General features: G+C 45.4%; 1 protein-coding gene across 2 annotated transcripts; it reads right to left on the bottom strand.

Annotated features, from left to right (window-relative positions):
• Nucleotides 1-31: 31 nt before the first annotated feature.
• ZFYVE19 (zinc finger FYVE-type containing 19) lies at nt 32-16,117 on the bottom strand. Of its 2 annotated transcripts, XR_012831128.1 has the most exons (12): nt 16,064-16,117; nt 15,388-15,509; nt 13,499-13,552; nt 12,807-12,967; nt 11,423-11,568; nt 10,410-10,524; nt 9,695-9,904; nt 9,185-9,264; nt 8,361-8,471; nt 6,800-6,942; nt 5,207-5,374; nt 32-67 (listed from the first exon to the last, which is right to left on the bottom strand). XR_012831128.1 is itself a non-coding variant. In XM_075712442.1 (11 exons), the coding sequence occupies exons 1-11, from the start codon at nt 16,115-16,117 to the stop codon at nt 5,308-5,310; spliced, it is 1,263 nt and encodes a 420-aa protein (XP_075568557.1). In that variant the 3' UTR covers nt 4,843-5,307. The 2 variants fall into 2 exon arrangements, 1 of the variants encoding a protein (XP_075568557.1); XM_075712442.1 differs by lacking the exon at nt 32-67 and having other exon boundaries at nt 4,843-5,374.
• Nucleotides 16,118-16,611: the final 494 nt, after the last annotated feature.

Below are 16,611 nucleotides of genomic sequence, written 5' to 3'. Positions count from 1 at the left end.
CCATGCTGGCTGAGAAGCATTGAATACAATTCTCAGGAGCTCATCAAGACTTCTTTCTTTCTGTCCACTGCAAGGAAAACAAGGCATTGGTTATCACTTATTCATCAACATGGAAAGTCAGTTACTGTTAAGCTGCACCCTGTTTCAGTCTGGCTGGGACCCAGCTGTGATCTCCTGCCTGTTACTGCTGTACCTGACTCTACAGCATTGCATGTACTTTGTAAGTCTTATTAAGCCCCTGCTATTCATGAAGGTTGGACAGAAAATACACAGTAGGATGGAAGGAAAATGTTTAAGTGCACCTGGTCTACTTAAGGGGAAGTTAGTGAAACAGCTGCTAAGGATAAATGGAGGAGAGATTGGTTTTCCTTTTTGTGGAATTTAGGACTTAATGATTTAGAAGCGTCTTCTAAAGGAGCAAGGTCTGGGAATTATTTTTCTCATCATTTAAAAAAGATGTTGGAAAAATGCTTATTTTGTATATTAAACCAGAGAAAACGAGCTGTGCACTGCTTGCTTTTGCTCTCTTTTTAGACACTAAAGAAAAACTGAAGTGAAAAAATAACCTGCTCCCAATCTCCCTGCAGGGAGCATCTCAGAGCAAGTCTTTTGCAGACAGGTAGGTCTCACAAATGAGAGGTGAAGTAGGACACATTGTCTGGCTACACAAACTCTTCTGGTTACAACTAACGTGTGGCTGGAAAAATAGACAGGAAACTATATCCAGCCTCTCAGCAAGTCAGTAATTTGACACATGTGGCTAGGAAATAAGACAGCAAATGGAGGCTGATTGCTTAGGCAGAGCAGATTCTCACATTATGTCCTGCCCCTATGCTCTCATGCCTGCCACTCAAACACAAGACATGAGTTGCTGAGTCGCATCTAGAGGGGCTCCTACGTACCAGTATGTCCAAGGTTAGCTTTTGAGTGCATGTTTTGTCAGACAGGGACAGAAGGGGCCAACTCCGGAACAAAAGGGACATGCAGGTTACCTAACAAAGACAAACGAGAACGCTTGGGCTGGACCAGTAATATCTTAAATACGTTAGTCTTTTCATCTTTATCAGTAACAGGGTGATGACTATTACCTTTTGCTTCCCTCCTGTTTTCCAGCAGAAGTGCCAGTGATCAAGCTGTGGGCTGTGCACATCTCTGAGCGGACAAAATCCAAGCTGCAGTAACAGCTGTGATGTAAGGGCTTGCTTCCCTTCACATGCTGTTCTTGTACGTGACAGCCTCCTGGAAGTTTGCAAGCCATGCAGCTCATACCTTGTCCTAAAGCTGCTCCAAGAGGCAATAAGCCTCACCCACTGGGTTGGAGAAATGGTCTTTCTTTATCAGGTCCATATATATCTATGCTAGCCCTAGGGACATGCCATTTTTGGCTTAGTGAGGGGCTAATAGGACATGCCTGCCCTCCTGAAATCTCAAATTTGTAAGTAAAATAACAAAATTAAATCCAGAGCTGCACTGGTTGTAGATCTGGCATTGCTCATGGACTGACACCGGCTAAGACTCATGTAATCACACCCCTTGAGAAAGGAGAGCAGCACACTGACAAAAGAGCACTGAGCACTGTAAAAACAGACTAGGTTCAAACAGAAGTTCAGGTGGAAGATGTAGGTGGACAGGCCATGAGCTGAGTGTCCTAAACTAGAGCTGTAATTAGCTGCAGCACAGTAGTGCACAGGAGTCCAGATTAATTACGTACCCTACCAGGAGGCTTTGTTTTATCTTGCTGAGCTGTGACAGCACGAAGACCTGAGATGCCTCTCCTCTGGCCCAAGATATTTTCTCCACCCTGGGCATTGTTCTGTATTCCCTCAATATGGAGTGATGCAAAGAGAATTTTTGTTTATGCTTTAAGGCAGACATTGTTAGAACCCAGGAAAAAGCAGGTTCTTGAAACTCCACTTGACAGAAGTTGTCTTTGTGCTTATTCTACAAGTAGCAGAAAAAGAGTAAGCTGCAGCCCCTATGATGTACAGTTGGTTCTGATACATAAGGACATCACTACCACATGAGAGTGCTTCAAATGAGCACAGTGTAAGCACGGGGAGCAAAGCAAGATGATTTCTTGTCTCACTGGTACAAAAGAAAAAAGCAACATAAGACAATCAGAGCAACTTCTTTTTCTTTAGTTCTGAAAATTAGTAAATCATACTTACTTTTTGGCTGTTCTCAGCCTAGACCATAAGGATAGACTAAATTTTTTTTTTTTTTTTTTTTTTTTTAACCAAACAGCTTCCAGTTAACTGTTTCTCAGCACCATCAGCATAAGGCTGCAATGTTTGCTATGGAGATACTGTGTAAGAATGTTTCTTAAAAGAAAAAGAAACTTTGCCCTCTTGATTATACCAAGATAAGTAAGAGTGTATGAAAGTTCATGTGCTTTTTTAATTGAAGGTTTATGAAGATGTATAAACTAACCTTTAAAGCAATTTTCCCTTAGTTATGATCAACACTTATATTGCCTTTAAAAATATTCTGGCTGCTACATTTGGACACATGACCATGTTACAGCACTTGAGACAACATGCATGCTTGTGAACCACAGCAAAATGAAAGTTAATGCAGTTGAACTAAACTGAGACCTCTCTTTGGAAGCTAATCCAAGTTGAATTTGTGTTATCATTATTTTGAATTCTTGTTGGGGTGGAACTTACATTTGATAGTTCACATATGAAACATTTTAAGACGGAAAGAAAATCTTGTGCCCTCATTGCATGCTACAAAGAGAAGCAAAGAAGCTAATTCTCTTTCTTGAAGATGCCAAGCTCTCTTCAGTCCTTGAATGGCTATGACTGAAGTTATCTGGCCTGTCAGGAACTGATTGTTTACCAGTATCTTTACTTGTTTACTAGCACCTTTTCAAAGACAAGGACAGGGAGTAAGAAACAACACAGCTAAATGTGAACTGCCCACTTAAAGGTCACACAGCATTCCTTTCACAATGACAGATTCAGCTAAGTTTGCTTCCTACAGACAGCTGATCTAGATACCCCTTCTACCCCTCCTACATGGAGGTCACTGAGGCAACAGCTGCAGTGGGAATGGCTTTTCAGGGGAAAGTGACTGGGTTGCCACTAAAATGGCCAATTACACGCAGAAAGCTCAGCAGCCACAAAAACGTCCATTAGTGGTGCAGGGAAAGCATCAGCGTGTGTGTATGACTGAAGAGACTCTTCCATGTATGACTAAGTTCTATTTCAGGTACTGGGTTGGGTGCCTTTCTGGATTCCTTGGGATGACCCCACAGAAACCAGTCTGGGAAACTATATGAACTGCTTCCAGCTGTAACCTACTCCTTTACTACTGATGTGAACAGGGCAGGGCTTAAAGACACAGGCTGCCTAACTGCACAAGGAGCTCAAAGTTTGGTTGTGGCTGATGAAGCATTCAAAATGTCGGAAGTAGCACACCAGCTCACACTAAGATACTTAAAAAAAAAAAAAAAAAAAGGCAGCTGTAAAGCAAGAATTAAAATGTCTACTAACTGCTTGGAAAGGACACAGACTAAAGCTCAAAGGAGTGGATCAGTCTTAGAAGAGACATAAAACCAGGTATTTGCATCTTTTCCTGTACATGCAAAATACAAAGGATTTAACCTAAGACAGAATTGGGCTGTCTTGCTATCAGACTAATTATCCGGATCAAACAGCAATGAAAAAGTGTCATTCCTACAGTAACACAAAGCCAGAACAGCATTTTTTTATTTTTAAGACTGCAAGCTCCTCAGGGCAGTAACTCTCTACATAAATTTTGTGTAACGCAGGGCTCACTGTGAGCTCTCACATCAGAACAACTAAGTAGTTCTCCTGTCTACCTGTCACAAAGAGGCAGGCACTGGTGAAGCAAGGACTGCCAGGAGAAAGAAGATCCTCCACAAAAGTCACATTTTGCCACCCCTTCGTAACAAAAGGGTTTTGATGGCACTGCTGGATACACTTGCAATTTTTAGTGTGTTAACCTGCAGTATTACTATTCTATATTGCCCGATACTGTTTTCTGTTGAGGGGCCTGATCCAGTCCAGCATATTAACACAAACCCATCTTCAGCAGTAGTTTATTTGCTGTGCTCTGACCAGGGATGGCTGAGGTGCAGGCAAACACTGTTTCATCAGCTCGCCTACTTGCCTACAGAGGCAGTGACCTTAAGCACAGGGGCAGGGCAGACAGCTGGGAGTGGCAGTGTCAAACCAGCCAGGCAAGATTCATCGGAAACTCCCTGTCAAAGGCAAATCCTTGATTTTTTTGCCATTGGAACTCGTCAACCTTAGAGAGCTGTCTCAAACGTCACATTATACTCCTGGGAAGAGCTCATCCTGATGGGATATTAGAGCCAATTTAGGGCAAGTCTGAAGCAATTCTGGGTGCTTTGGTCGCTGGCAAGTCTCCAGGGAGGGGTATGAGCATATTAAACTGAGCTTCTCTCATAGCCAGATAAAGAGCATCACGCAGGTAACATCTTTATCCTACCAGGGCACCAAATAAAGACAGCCAAACCCCACTTTCAGACTAATACACAACTCTTCCAGACTAACATGTTGCTCTTACAGACCACATGGAACCTCGGCACAGCCACTGCAGATTGCAACACTGCACCAGTAGCAGACTACCTTTACAAAGCATCCTTCATTTCAAGTACATGAGCAACACTGCCCGTGAAGGCAGAATAGCCCCTGCACCTTTTCCAGCCACACCACAGAAACATTTTTGATGACTTCATGATCCTTCATCTTTCCCTAAGCCACTTAACACTAGGACTAAGATACCATTACAAGAGGGCAACACTTTGTAGAGGGCTATCAGGCATTTCCAGGAGAGACTTTAACCACAGGCCTCTGCAAATAGTTTTTATTATGCTTTTGAAGTTCTCATCACACACATGATCACGACGTAGACAGTTTTCTTAGTGCGACGTGCTTTGCTGCCTGTTGAACCAGTGTATAAGCTGTTAGCAAAAGCAGGAAGTTACTTATCAGCCAGTCGGTACTGCCTGAAACACACATCTTTACTGCTACCTGCATTGCCTTACTGTCTGTATTTACAGACATGTATCCACCTCCTCATATCAAGTCCTCATTTATCCCCAAGCATGCACAGCAAACCTGCACTTCTCTGGTTGCATTTGTGAGGACAAAGTCACACGCCCTCCAAGCCTCTCTCAGAGTACAGCACATCCTTTAACTGTCCAAAACATCACCCGTTTTGGCTCCAAATCCATTAGGACTCTTCCCATCTGGCCGACTCCTCTCTTTTCCTGTTCTCCATCTCTTTTTCTGCCCATGAAGAGTGTGATCACTTCTACTTGCAAGGAAGATGATAGCGGGAGGTGCGGTGGTCCTTCAGGTCAAACTCATCATGGCCTTCCCTGAGAAGCAAACATAAAGTGCAGTCAGAAGTAAATAGCCAGGCAGGGTACTCACCCTTAGCCACTGCACAAGGTGTCTCCCAGCAGCCCTTAACTAGAAACCTATCCAAGGGTTAGCTGTGAGGACCTGACTGGCAGCCACGTGGACTGACTACTTAAGATATTTGCTTGTAACAGAAACCTCTGAGGTGCTTTCTGGAAAGGTCTGCTCATCCTTGCCTGCTGGAATGGGAAATGACAATAGGTCCCTCTGTCTCTTTCCCTCTTAGAGAGACTGAAAGAGGGAGTAACTGGTGTCTCATTTTCAGCACCATGTCTGTGATTCTCAGGCACGTTAGCAACTACTATAACAACAGTCAAAGTGACAGTCTGCTCCACACAGCTCTGAAAAATAACTGTTGTGGCTAAAATGCAGTGTACTGGCAGCTGTCTTAACCATGCTCAGAAGCGTGCAGTGTTGAGTAAGACACAGGCTTGCATCTGCAGCATGCAACTGATAACTCACTTGCCAGACTGCTGATTCGACTTTTACTGATGTTTGCTGATACTTTTGTTTGTTTGTTTTGTTTTTAATCATCTAACATTGCCAGACATATGTTTTCTTACCATTTTCATATGTTCTCCCCCACTCCATTTCCATCTCTCTACACAAACATTTGCAAGAAAGGAGAGAATATACACAAAAGCATCTCTTACTATCCCAAGAAGATTCTTAGCATCCTGCTGTCTAAATAGCATCCAGCACTAATCTGAGAACCCAGCCAACTACCCAATACTTTTGAGGCATGAAAAAGAGAAGCCACACAAGCTGTAAGGAACAGCTTTGTATTCAAAGGAATTAACCCTCCAAATTTGAGACACTCAACCTTTTTGTCAAAAATCAAGCTACAGATAGATATTTAAGAACCAAGATTATAGCTGCTGCAAGGCCTGACTGAGGAAAAAAGGCTCGCCCATACATATTTCAGAGATTTTTTTTACATGGTTTAAGACTGCAGAGTCTCAACCTAAGAAAAGCCTCAGAAATTTATACTATCTGATCTCCCCTCTTATGGGAATCCAGCCCAGATCGCCCATCAATGTCATTAACAAGCCATAGGAGTCGCTGAACAATGGTCTCGCTTATCCCATCCCACACAATGCAGCACATCAGTTGCTCCAGAGAACGCTCAGACAATGTGCCCAAACATGCACTGGAGCAGTACAGACAGATCATTTCTGCCTAGGACCAGTTTAGTCCCTGAAACCTGGGATAACTACTGATTGCACAAAGTATTTCCGTAATGACTAGCATTCAGCTCAGATCTGGGTTCCTCAAATCTTCCCTTCTACTGCCTGCTTTTCTGCTCAACAGGAAGAACAAACAAAAGCAGCCAAGCTTACCCATGGCCCACCTCTCAGACCGAGAGGAACCACAAGACTTACCGAAAACAGCGCTGGCAGTAGAGGTCCCCATCACAGCCATGGCAGCGCAAAGTGGCATCTTCGTTGCAGATACAGCACCAGGGTAACTCATCCTCATCACTGTCATCTGCCCTGGCAAGAGTTGTGGTGGTTGGAGTCTGGCTCTAATTCACAAAGAAAACAGAAACACAGAATTCAAACCCCAGCGGAGACAATACAAGACTTTCATTGTAATGCATGATGGCCACAATGACATGTCACATGGTCTGCAGTTCACTCTCTGTTGACCCTAAGTCTGTGAGGTGAACTTACCCAGAGCCCGAGGATAGGCTCCACATATATCTAGGTTGTTAAATAAAACCCTGAGGTACTCCCTATCATTTGCTCATGAATCTACGTTGCTCAGAAGGTAAACAGGTATTCAACCTCATTTAGTGTCTACAGCAATATACACCAACATTGTCCATACTGTGTTAAGGGCATGAAGCCCAGATCTTCTGGCAGACACCACAACAATACCAAGTGACTGACAATCCTTGCTGCAAAGGCAAGCGATGAAGCAGTTTTGCTGAAAGCAGTTATGCAGGAAGAGAAAGCAGCGGGGCGGGGGGGAGGGTTTCTCCCTGTTATAGAAAGAAAACTGGGGGACAAAGGAAGGGATTTGCCAAAAGGGCCCTACTATTGATTTGTACCTGAGGTTGGGCCAAAAAGATCTTCTGAAATTATAATCTAAAATCTATCTATAATGCCATCTATTGTCTCCCTCTGCATTACAGAGAATTCTTGTGGAACTGAACAGCCATACACACACTGGGACACAGTGCCTGGACACTGGCAAAGGCAGCTTCCCAACACAACAGCAGTAAGATGGCACTATCTTTTACATCAGTAATCCCAGAAGTGCAAGGTGGCATACCTGTGAAATGGATGTCTTCAAATAATGCTTACAATTAAATAATTTCTTCCACTGGGGACAGGCCTGTCAGGTGTCTGTGAGTCACAGGTCCATTTAGTTCTTGTAATATACATTAGAAAAGGTGTATGTGTTTCCATAATAGGCTGGAATCCATTCTAAGCATAGGACATCTTGTTACTAATTCCTTCCTCTGACATTATATGAGAACACAGACAGTCGACTACTATCTAGAGATTCTATTCTGCACATGCTGAAAGCACTGGCAAACCTCCCACTTACCCTGGTTCAGGCTATATGGTACTAGACCATGGCCGCCTTGGTGTAATTGTATTGGTGAGTTAAAAATTCCTTCTCTACTATCCATCTTGCAAGGTCTATGCTAACTTCTCTGGGTTTAGAGGCCACCATCCCATTCAGAAGCCAGCCTGAAAAGAATTGTATTCCAGGGAGCAATTCCTTTTAAAAGTACAAGGATGACTCACAGCTGTGCTCAGGGCTGGTCAGCCTTGTAGAAGTCACTCAGCTTGTCTGCTCTGGAGAAGCTGGTTGGTTTTTTTTGTTTTTCCCTGCATCAAGTGTAGGATACAGCAAACTTCCGCTGCAGAACTGTACTCTCCTGGGACCCTGGAACATGTAATTTCAAGAGATCCTGACCAGCTCACTGACCTTTTGTTTTGTTTTCTTAAGCAGGTTCTGTTGCAAGGGTCCTGGTTGGGTGGTCTGATCTGGAGGAATGTTGAATCCACTTGCTTCATCCAGGGCTGCTTCCTCTGCGAGCTGGTAACAACAGAAAGCAAGAAGCCTCTTGTTTCAAACAGTTGGGAGCCTCATTCTAGGCTCTAAACCTCCTGCCCTTCTCCTTGCTCTCATGCAGTAACAGGAGACGACAAGTCTGAATACATCTGGTGTTATCCAGACAGATGTGAGCTTGCTCTGTCTGCAATCTGAACACTGTGCATACATTTGTGAACAGTCAGCGTAGCAGCAGGGGCCTTCAGCTAGCACACTCTGCTTTGCAGTGCAGCTATCAGCAGACCCTCAACATCATGCTAATCATGCGCATGTGGACTGTAATCAGGCAGAAACTTAAGCACAGAAAGCTCATGTCTGCCTGCAAGACAATTCATAGACATTTTAGAAAGAAATCTAGGCATAAGCTGTGCTAAACAGCATGCACCTCATCATCCATGTTCCAGCTGGGTGGGGGAAAAGGTAAAACAAGAAGTAAGGAAGTACCAGGAGAGTGGGGTTGGAGAGGAGAGACACACCACAAGAGACACTAAGCATGAATGAGGAAGACAATATTACAGACTAGAAGTAATTTTGTCAATTGCCTGTAGCTGAATGGCCTTTGGGAGCTAGTATTGGAAAAGCACTAGGAGGGGAAGGAATGAAACTCTGCCCAGGAACAGAAACACATCCTTTGCACGCTCACCAGGTAACATACGCACTGGGAGGAAGATAAACATGCCACAGCTGCCACTTCTGACCTGTTTTAGCACTCTGCGAATGGCTTCCTCTTCAGCCACTTCCTCATCACTGTCAGGGAGTTTATAGGTTTCCAGTGTAACTGCAGGGGTAAGAGACAGGAGACTGTACCCACACCTGGCACAGACAGATCCTTTTAGATGGGGACTCCTCAAAAAGGGCATTACTGTTTGTTTTTAATACTGGAAGAGGGAAGGAAAAAATCCCCACCATAAACAGAGCTTTGCTTTTAAAAGCTTTGTTAACCTCACCAGAACATGCTAGAATTATCACAAAGAAGGGTGCAAGACAAGGCAGTCTGACCTTACAGCTCCAGCCTTTACCCTCAACTAAGATCTTTCATACTGATTTCATGATGAACCAACCTGTACAACTTTACAGACAGAACCAAATGTCAGTCTGTTTCTTGCAGAAGAGAGGAATTAAATGGATAAATGCCTCTTGGAAAAGAAATCACTCTGTCACGGGAACCTGGTTCCTCTCTTGGCACTGTGTTCTCGCCTGCTACCCACCTTTCTCTGGGTCCTCGCCTCTGAGTGCTGCCAGTCTCTTGGCAACTTGTAGGATCTTTTCCTGCCTAGTGTTCTCTTCCCGCAGCTCAGCAGCAGCTTCTGCCAGAAGTTTATTCTTCTCTTCCTCTAGCTGTTTTGGGTCCAGATTTGCAGGGCAAACATAATCTTCACTTTCCCGATTGAGATCATTCAAACTTTGGCTACTAACAGCTGCAAACAGACACACAGAACATGCTGGTGACTAGGCAGCAATGTTCCTTGGGCACAGACAACATGACTAAAGCAATGGTATGAGAGCGCTTGCTGCTCTCCATTAATCTGGATAGTAGTGGGAGAAGGCATGCCACAGTAGGATCTGCACTGTCCATGAAGAGAAGAAAGTGAGCGAATCTGCGTTTTACAGTGAGATTACAGAGAAAGCACTGCAGCTAGGAAGATAATGGTATCCCAGATTCTAATGGTTTGTAACAGAGCACATGTGTGTTAGGAGTAGCAACAGCTCTTCCCCAGGGAAGGGTCACCTTAGAGAAAAAGAGAAGAGCAATCTGAATAATACAACCCTGAGAAGGAACCATCTCCAAGCAAAGACAGTGAGATAAGGAGAAACTGGACACCCAGCTCACCTGTAAGCTACATAGGGAGGCACATATTCCCTTCTCACTAGAGCACATACATTATTAGACAGAAACAGGTCTTTGGAAGCCAAAATAGATACCTTGAGGCTGGAGTCTTGGTCTGTAGTGCTCATCAATGGCAACTTCCTCAGACAGTTGAGTTAACAGGTCATCTGTCTGCTGGACCAGACTTCTGGTATCAGGAGGTTGGTGTACCTAAGAAACAAGGAGGGCATGGGAAAAGGCAAAGGAAAGGAAAGTGGCATACTCAATCACAGGAAAAGTTGGGTAACCAAGATCACCCTAGGTGCGAGCAGCATAAAAAGATGCATCCACTGATCTTGAGAGTCTCAGCTTATCTGAGTCTCAGCTTATCTGGTGTAAGACTTTCAGGGCTTCATTCCCAGAGGTGCTGAATGAGCACAACTCTAAAAGCAGTCACCCAAACAAGGCAAAGTGGTGCTGAATGTATAGGACTACATGGTGCTGGGTCCCAACCCCAGCTCTGCCACTACCTCCAATGTCAATAAAATTTCATTCTCAACAGTGCCAGCCAGCGGCCTGGTAACAGCTGGGTGCGCAGCACTGCTGAAAAAGGAGCATGAGAAAACAATTTCTCAGGGACAAGATCATTCATATAGGCTTTGAAGGCATATATCCAACTCATTCCTCTGCAATCTCAGACTAACCACTCCATGCTTCCATTTCTGGAATAATTAACAGGATTTTGCCCAGCTGGGATGCAGTAACAACTACAAGATACAATTAGAAGGGAGGGCTGATAAGCCCCAAACACAGACAAACAGCTCGGAAAAAATGTCAGACCACTTAGGTATACAAATGGGTTGAGAGGAAAAAAAAACTTAGCATCTATTGTTGAAAATAAACACATGAACTATGTTTGATATAAAGGAACATACTGCATTCAAACTAAAGCAGTGAACTGGTAAAGGCTGGCCATTTGCTTCTGGAGCAATGACAAAACAGGAAATGGAGATTTCTGAACCACCTGGACACAAAAAAGCTGAAGAAGGAAGAATAGCTAACATGCTGGGACACCAGTTACGGTGTCACCTCAGAACACATTGCTGGCTAAAGAGCTGAGGGAGCTTACAGGTCTGGGAGCCTGGGAAGGAGGATCTCTCCCCTGCAGGATGGCCAACCGGTCCTCCATTTCCTGTGTGGATGGAACGGGTCCCCGGCAGTCCTCCTTCAGGGCAGCCAGCCTAGCTTCGATCTCAGCCTGAGTAGGGATGGACTCTGCAATTCACAATAACCCAAGGGAGGAGATTACTGTTATTGAAAACAAAAGGCTTCAATTTTTTTTTTTTCCTTAAAATTGTATTTCTTTCCAGAATCAGACTGAACACCTGAGCAAAAACCTCCCTCAGCCCCTGACGTGAATGAGGCATCATACTGCAGTGACTCGGAGACTACCCTAACACTAACTGCTATCCTTTCCTTCCAAGTCCTTGCCTCCTTCACAGTTTATCTCCTAGCCATAAGGTGAGTATTAGGGTAATGCTATTTGGCAATCAGTTGACTCGGGATACTAGGGACAAGCAGAGAAATAAGTGTCATTTAGGCAGTACAGTCCATTGCTCCCACATCCCTTAATATAATCCTAGGCATATCAGCCTGAAACCTTCCCCCGCCACATAACAGGACGAGAGGAAATGGCCTCAAGTTGTGCCAGGGGAAGTTTAGATTGGATATTAGGAAAGTGTTATAAAGCATTGTAACAGGCTGCAGGGAAGTGGTTGAGTTGCCATCCTTGGAGGTATTTAAAAGACATGTAGATGTGGTATTTAGGGACATGGTTTAGCGATGGACTTGGCAGTGTTAGGTTTACAGTTGGACTTGATGGTCTTAAAGGTCTTTTCCAACCTAAATGATCCTATGCTACTATGATAATCAGGTAACCACTCTGCAGTGTGTTCTTTTCCTTTTAGAGATCACGTATCATTTTTTAAATAGTTTATTCTCCCACAAGCACCACAAGGCTGTCCTAGAACCTGACAGCTATGGACTGGGATAAGAGTCCTTTTTCTCCTCTGTGAGGCAAGGCTGGCCAGAACATAATCCCACAGAGACTGGCACTGCTGTTGCCCAGGACAATGACCTACAAGAAACATCCTGAAAAATAGTTTGGCTAAAGACCCTCATTTCATTCTGCTCCTATTGGGCTTGACACAGGCTTTTATCCCAAACAATGGAAAATGAGAAAGTGATTTTACAGGTGAGATACTGCCCCAAAACTGAGAAGCGGTTTCAAGGGAAACCCCAAAAAGCAAAAAGAAACCAGAACATTCATCTAAAATCATTGCAGATTCTGGCCATTGTGGCAGCAGGACATGGATGCTCTGTCCAATTTTAACCCTTCAATTCTGTAAAAAGGCAGGCTCTGAAAGCCCAGTACTTCCCTCTCCCTCCAGGTTCCATGTTTCCAAGTAGTAGTGTTCCCACCCAAGGTATCTCCAGTATCCTCCAAAACTCACTTGGTTTCCTTTCCTCCCTGAGCCTCTCCAGTCTTTCTGCAATAGCTCTATCCTCTTTTGAGAGCCCCTGGTATCTGGAGCCTGCTTGACTTGGGGGTTTTGCAGCTGCCTTCTGTTGTTCTTTCAGCCGGTTTTGCTTAGCCTCAAAAGCTGCTACACGCCTGTGACAATGATGGAAAAAAGACATGACAATTGAGAATGGGGGTTTAAACCCTGACATATGAAAACATCCTCTGTGAACCCAACAGGCTATTTGATGAACATCAGCATAAAACAGACAGAAACCACTCCCTCCCGTACCAGACTCTCCCATATCAGCACAACGAGGTACTCCCAAGAGTAAGGAAAACCTTAGCTCACAGAAGCAGCACACCTGGCACCATTTCCAAGGAGACAAGGAACATTTCACCACCAGGTTCCTGTTTCCAAGCCGACCCCGATCAGTCACAAATAAATGTAGGCAGGTGGCTGTTCAGGAGTCTATTCAAAAGAGCACACACCCCACCCCCAAAACCAAACAAATGAAAAACCCAAACAACAAAACAAAAGCCCCATTCTTAATCTAATTCTGAACAAGCAAATACCCACATCACACAGCCCACTTTTGCTGGTATCTATAGGGGAAGAGGAGTGAGGGCCTGAAAGGCTACTCTGCGGCAGAAACAACTGTCTGATTGGCAAGTGCAACTCACTTTTTGTAGTTTTCTGGTGGTGACCATTTTGCTGAACTGCTTTGAGATCCCTCTCTGGAAGACAAAAACAATTTCTCTGAACTCAAGATACTGGCAATGCTTCAATCATCTAGTCTCTCAACTCAAGAGGAATCACTGTATGTTTCTCGACCTCTGGGTACAGCCCCTTTCATAACCTCATTAATATGGAGAGCGATCAGCTTATGAAAAGGATTAAGATAATATAGATGGCTGGGGCAGCAGGGGACTTCATTTCTAGTCCTTCGGTCCAGTTGGTTTGCATCTGGGCAAACTGTGATTTAATATGGTCACAAGTGATCCAAAGGAGGAGGGACTGAAATACCCCTGGCCTCTCACAGCCTGCACCTCCCAGTTCAGAGAGCAGACAGAGAGTAGTTAGGTAAGACTCCCAGCGTAATTAGCTTCCATGCAGCAGAACACTCTGAAAGGAGCTGTGGCATGCAACAAACACAGAATTATATAATGCACAAGCTAAACAAAACGTTACAAAAATTATTATATAACTACCAATATCATAACGACATCTTCTAGCACACTTGAACACTGCGCAGCACAAACACACCCTGTGTAACTATCTTCCTTTACTGTATTCGGGTTGAGCTGCTAAACTACACACTTACGTAAGGTAGGTAGTATATTTTATTCATTCTTAGAAGTCACAGCTACAAACACATCCGCACTGTGCTAAGGCTTGTATAGTAACGAATGAATGCAACATTGTTGGACCACTTTACAGTTCTAAGGTTTCAGTTCTGAAAGCTGTTTGCATGAACAACAATACATGCAGCTTACAGAGCTGTAGCCTATGTGTATTATCTACCTGCTATCCAGTCAGGAAGGATTTTTTTCTGCTGTAACTCTACAGTGCTGATATTAAACAAACTGGGGGGGCGGGGGGGAGAACCACAAAAGAAACATGGAGAAAGGCTGCCCTGTGTTCTTAATGGCTTTGAAGTTGTAAAGGGAAATCAGAAAATGTCAAAACTGAATGAGTGAATACTGTATTTTCACCATCAATAGCTCACAGTTTTCATGAGCCAGTGCTTCCGAAATGAAGACCTCTACTAATGAAAGGTTCTTCGCCTTTAGACACCTGCAGAGCCAGAAAATTCCGCACTCACTGGTGAAAATTCCTTGCCATGGGAGAGAAGTGAGGAAGAGAGGTAAGAGAAATGCAAGAAAAGGAAGAGTATGCAGAAGAATTTGTTGAGAGGGGTTCTGGTGTACACTCGTGCTCTTGTGTTACTTGTTCATGTGTATAACCCATACTGCTACTGAATTACATTTTTTTGGTTTTCAACAGGCAATCTACAGGTTATGTTTGTATATTTTTTTTCTTTTAAAAGCAAACTGATTTTATGCTACAAAATTTTAAGCCTTCATACTACACATAGCAGAAACCCCTCAACAATGAGGATTTGTGTCACTGTTTGCCCACAGAAGTAATAACACTTTGAACACCTTACTGTCAGGCTGTTCAACTGCTACACATCTGAAAAGAGTGCCCTTGCTTTCAAAGGGGTGTAGATTTCTGGGCAGTAACATGGTGGGGCTTAACCTGGTCTCGTCTACCTAAGATATCCACAGGTGTTCAGTGTCCATCCATGAAGATTTAAACCTGGTTCTTTCAGAGCACTCTGTCACCATAGACAACAGCCTCACAAATCCCGATTCCCATCTTTGGACTGCACAGCTCATGCAACAGCAGTTCAGTAACAGCCTGGCTTGAAACTCCAGGGCACAGGCAGTGTGCACGCACAAGTGCAAGGCACAGCTCTCACGCAGAAATCTGCAATACAACACCGGGATGCAAAATGAAGAAACAAAGTGGGACACTGTCTTCGAGTGAAGAAACACTCCCATCTTACCCAGTTAGTTTTCCGTGACACTGCTTGCACACCTTCTGCTGAGCGTTTCCACAGCGGGGAACAACAGCACTGAAGCTAAGGCAGCCTGAGCAGAACGACCGCCCGCAGTTCTTGCATCCACACTGCGAAGATACAAGAGAGGGGCAGGACAGGGCTTCATCATCATCACCTAGTCACCATACACACCCCATTGCTCTGGCTGGCCGTATGCAGGAACAACGCCCATGCCAAGGTGCGCTAAAAATACCGCTGGGGGTATGCTGATTTTTTAAGAGAACTGTATCATTAGCTGCTGCTGAAGACGTGGAGGCTCTCGAGAGCCTTTGCACGCCAGCACCTAACTCCTGCTAGAAGCAGAGACACCATTTCATCCCATAGTATAATATAAAGCGTGTATGTGGGGAATTCTGAGACAATGCCCGAGTATTGGATTAGAAGGACGACATCTAATGACGCTTTTTTTTTTTCCCCAGTGTGATCACACGTATTTAAAGACATAGCCACCACGAGAGCTCAGTAAGCGATGACAACAACGCTGGATGCTGGTCGGGAAGCGCGCCCCGGCGCCCAGGGAGCCAGGCTTCCCGCTCCGGCCCTCGCACTGCAGGGGAGGCGCCCGCGGGCCCGGCCGGGCTCCGCCTCGCCGCCGCTCCCGACCCCCCTCAGCCGGACTTGCCTCTTTCTTGAAGACAGAGAACTTGGACGCACACCCATAGCACCGGCTATCCATGGCGCTACCGGAGGCGCGACCGCCGCCGTTCAGGCGCCGCCCCGCGCCCCCGCTATGCCAAGCTCCATATTTCCCCGCCCCCCACCCCGGATCTGTCTTTAACTGCCGCAGACGCAAAGCGCGGCAGCGAGCCGGGGCTATCAGTAACGGGGAGGCCGAAACACCGCCCCTCACACACCGAGCCGGTGCCGCACGGCACGGCACGACACCACGTCCCGCCGCGCCGCACTGCCCGACGGGAGTTGTAGTCCTTGGAGTCTCCCCCCTCGCCTCCCGCCGCCCGGCGGCTCTCCGCCGACAAACTACACTGCCCGGGGCCGCGCGGCACCGGAAAACATCCGGTTCTGCCGCGCGATGCATTGTGGTACCTGTAGTCTGGTGCCGCCCTGCCAGTGGCGCGGCAGGGAGCGGTTGGGGCCCGGGAAGACTCCATTTCCCGGCAGGCAGCGCGCCAGGCGGGGGAGGCCGCCGGCGGCGGGGTGGGGCTGAGGTGA

Source organism: Pelecanus crispus, chromosome 6 (assembly GCF_030463565.1).
Source record: "Pelecanus crispus isolate bPelCri1 chromosome 6, bPelCri1.pri, whole genome shotgun sequence".
Classification (NCBI taxonomy): Eukaryota; Metazoa; Chordata; class Aves; order Pelecaniformes; family Pelecanidae; genus Pelecanus; species Pelecanus crispus.
Note: the sequence above shows the minus strand (reverse complement) of the source record. Positions and strands in the feature narration are given on the sequence as shown.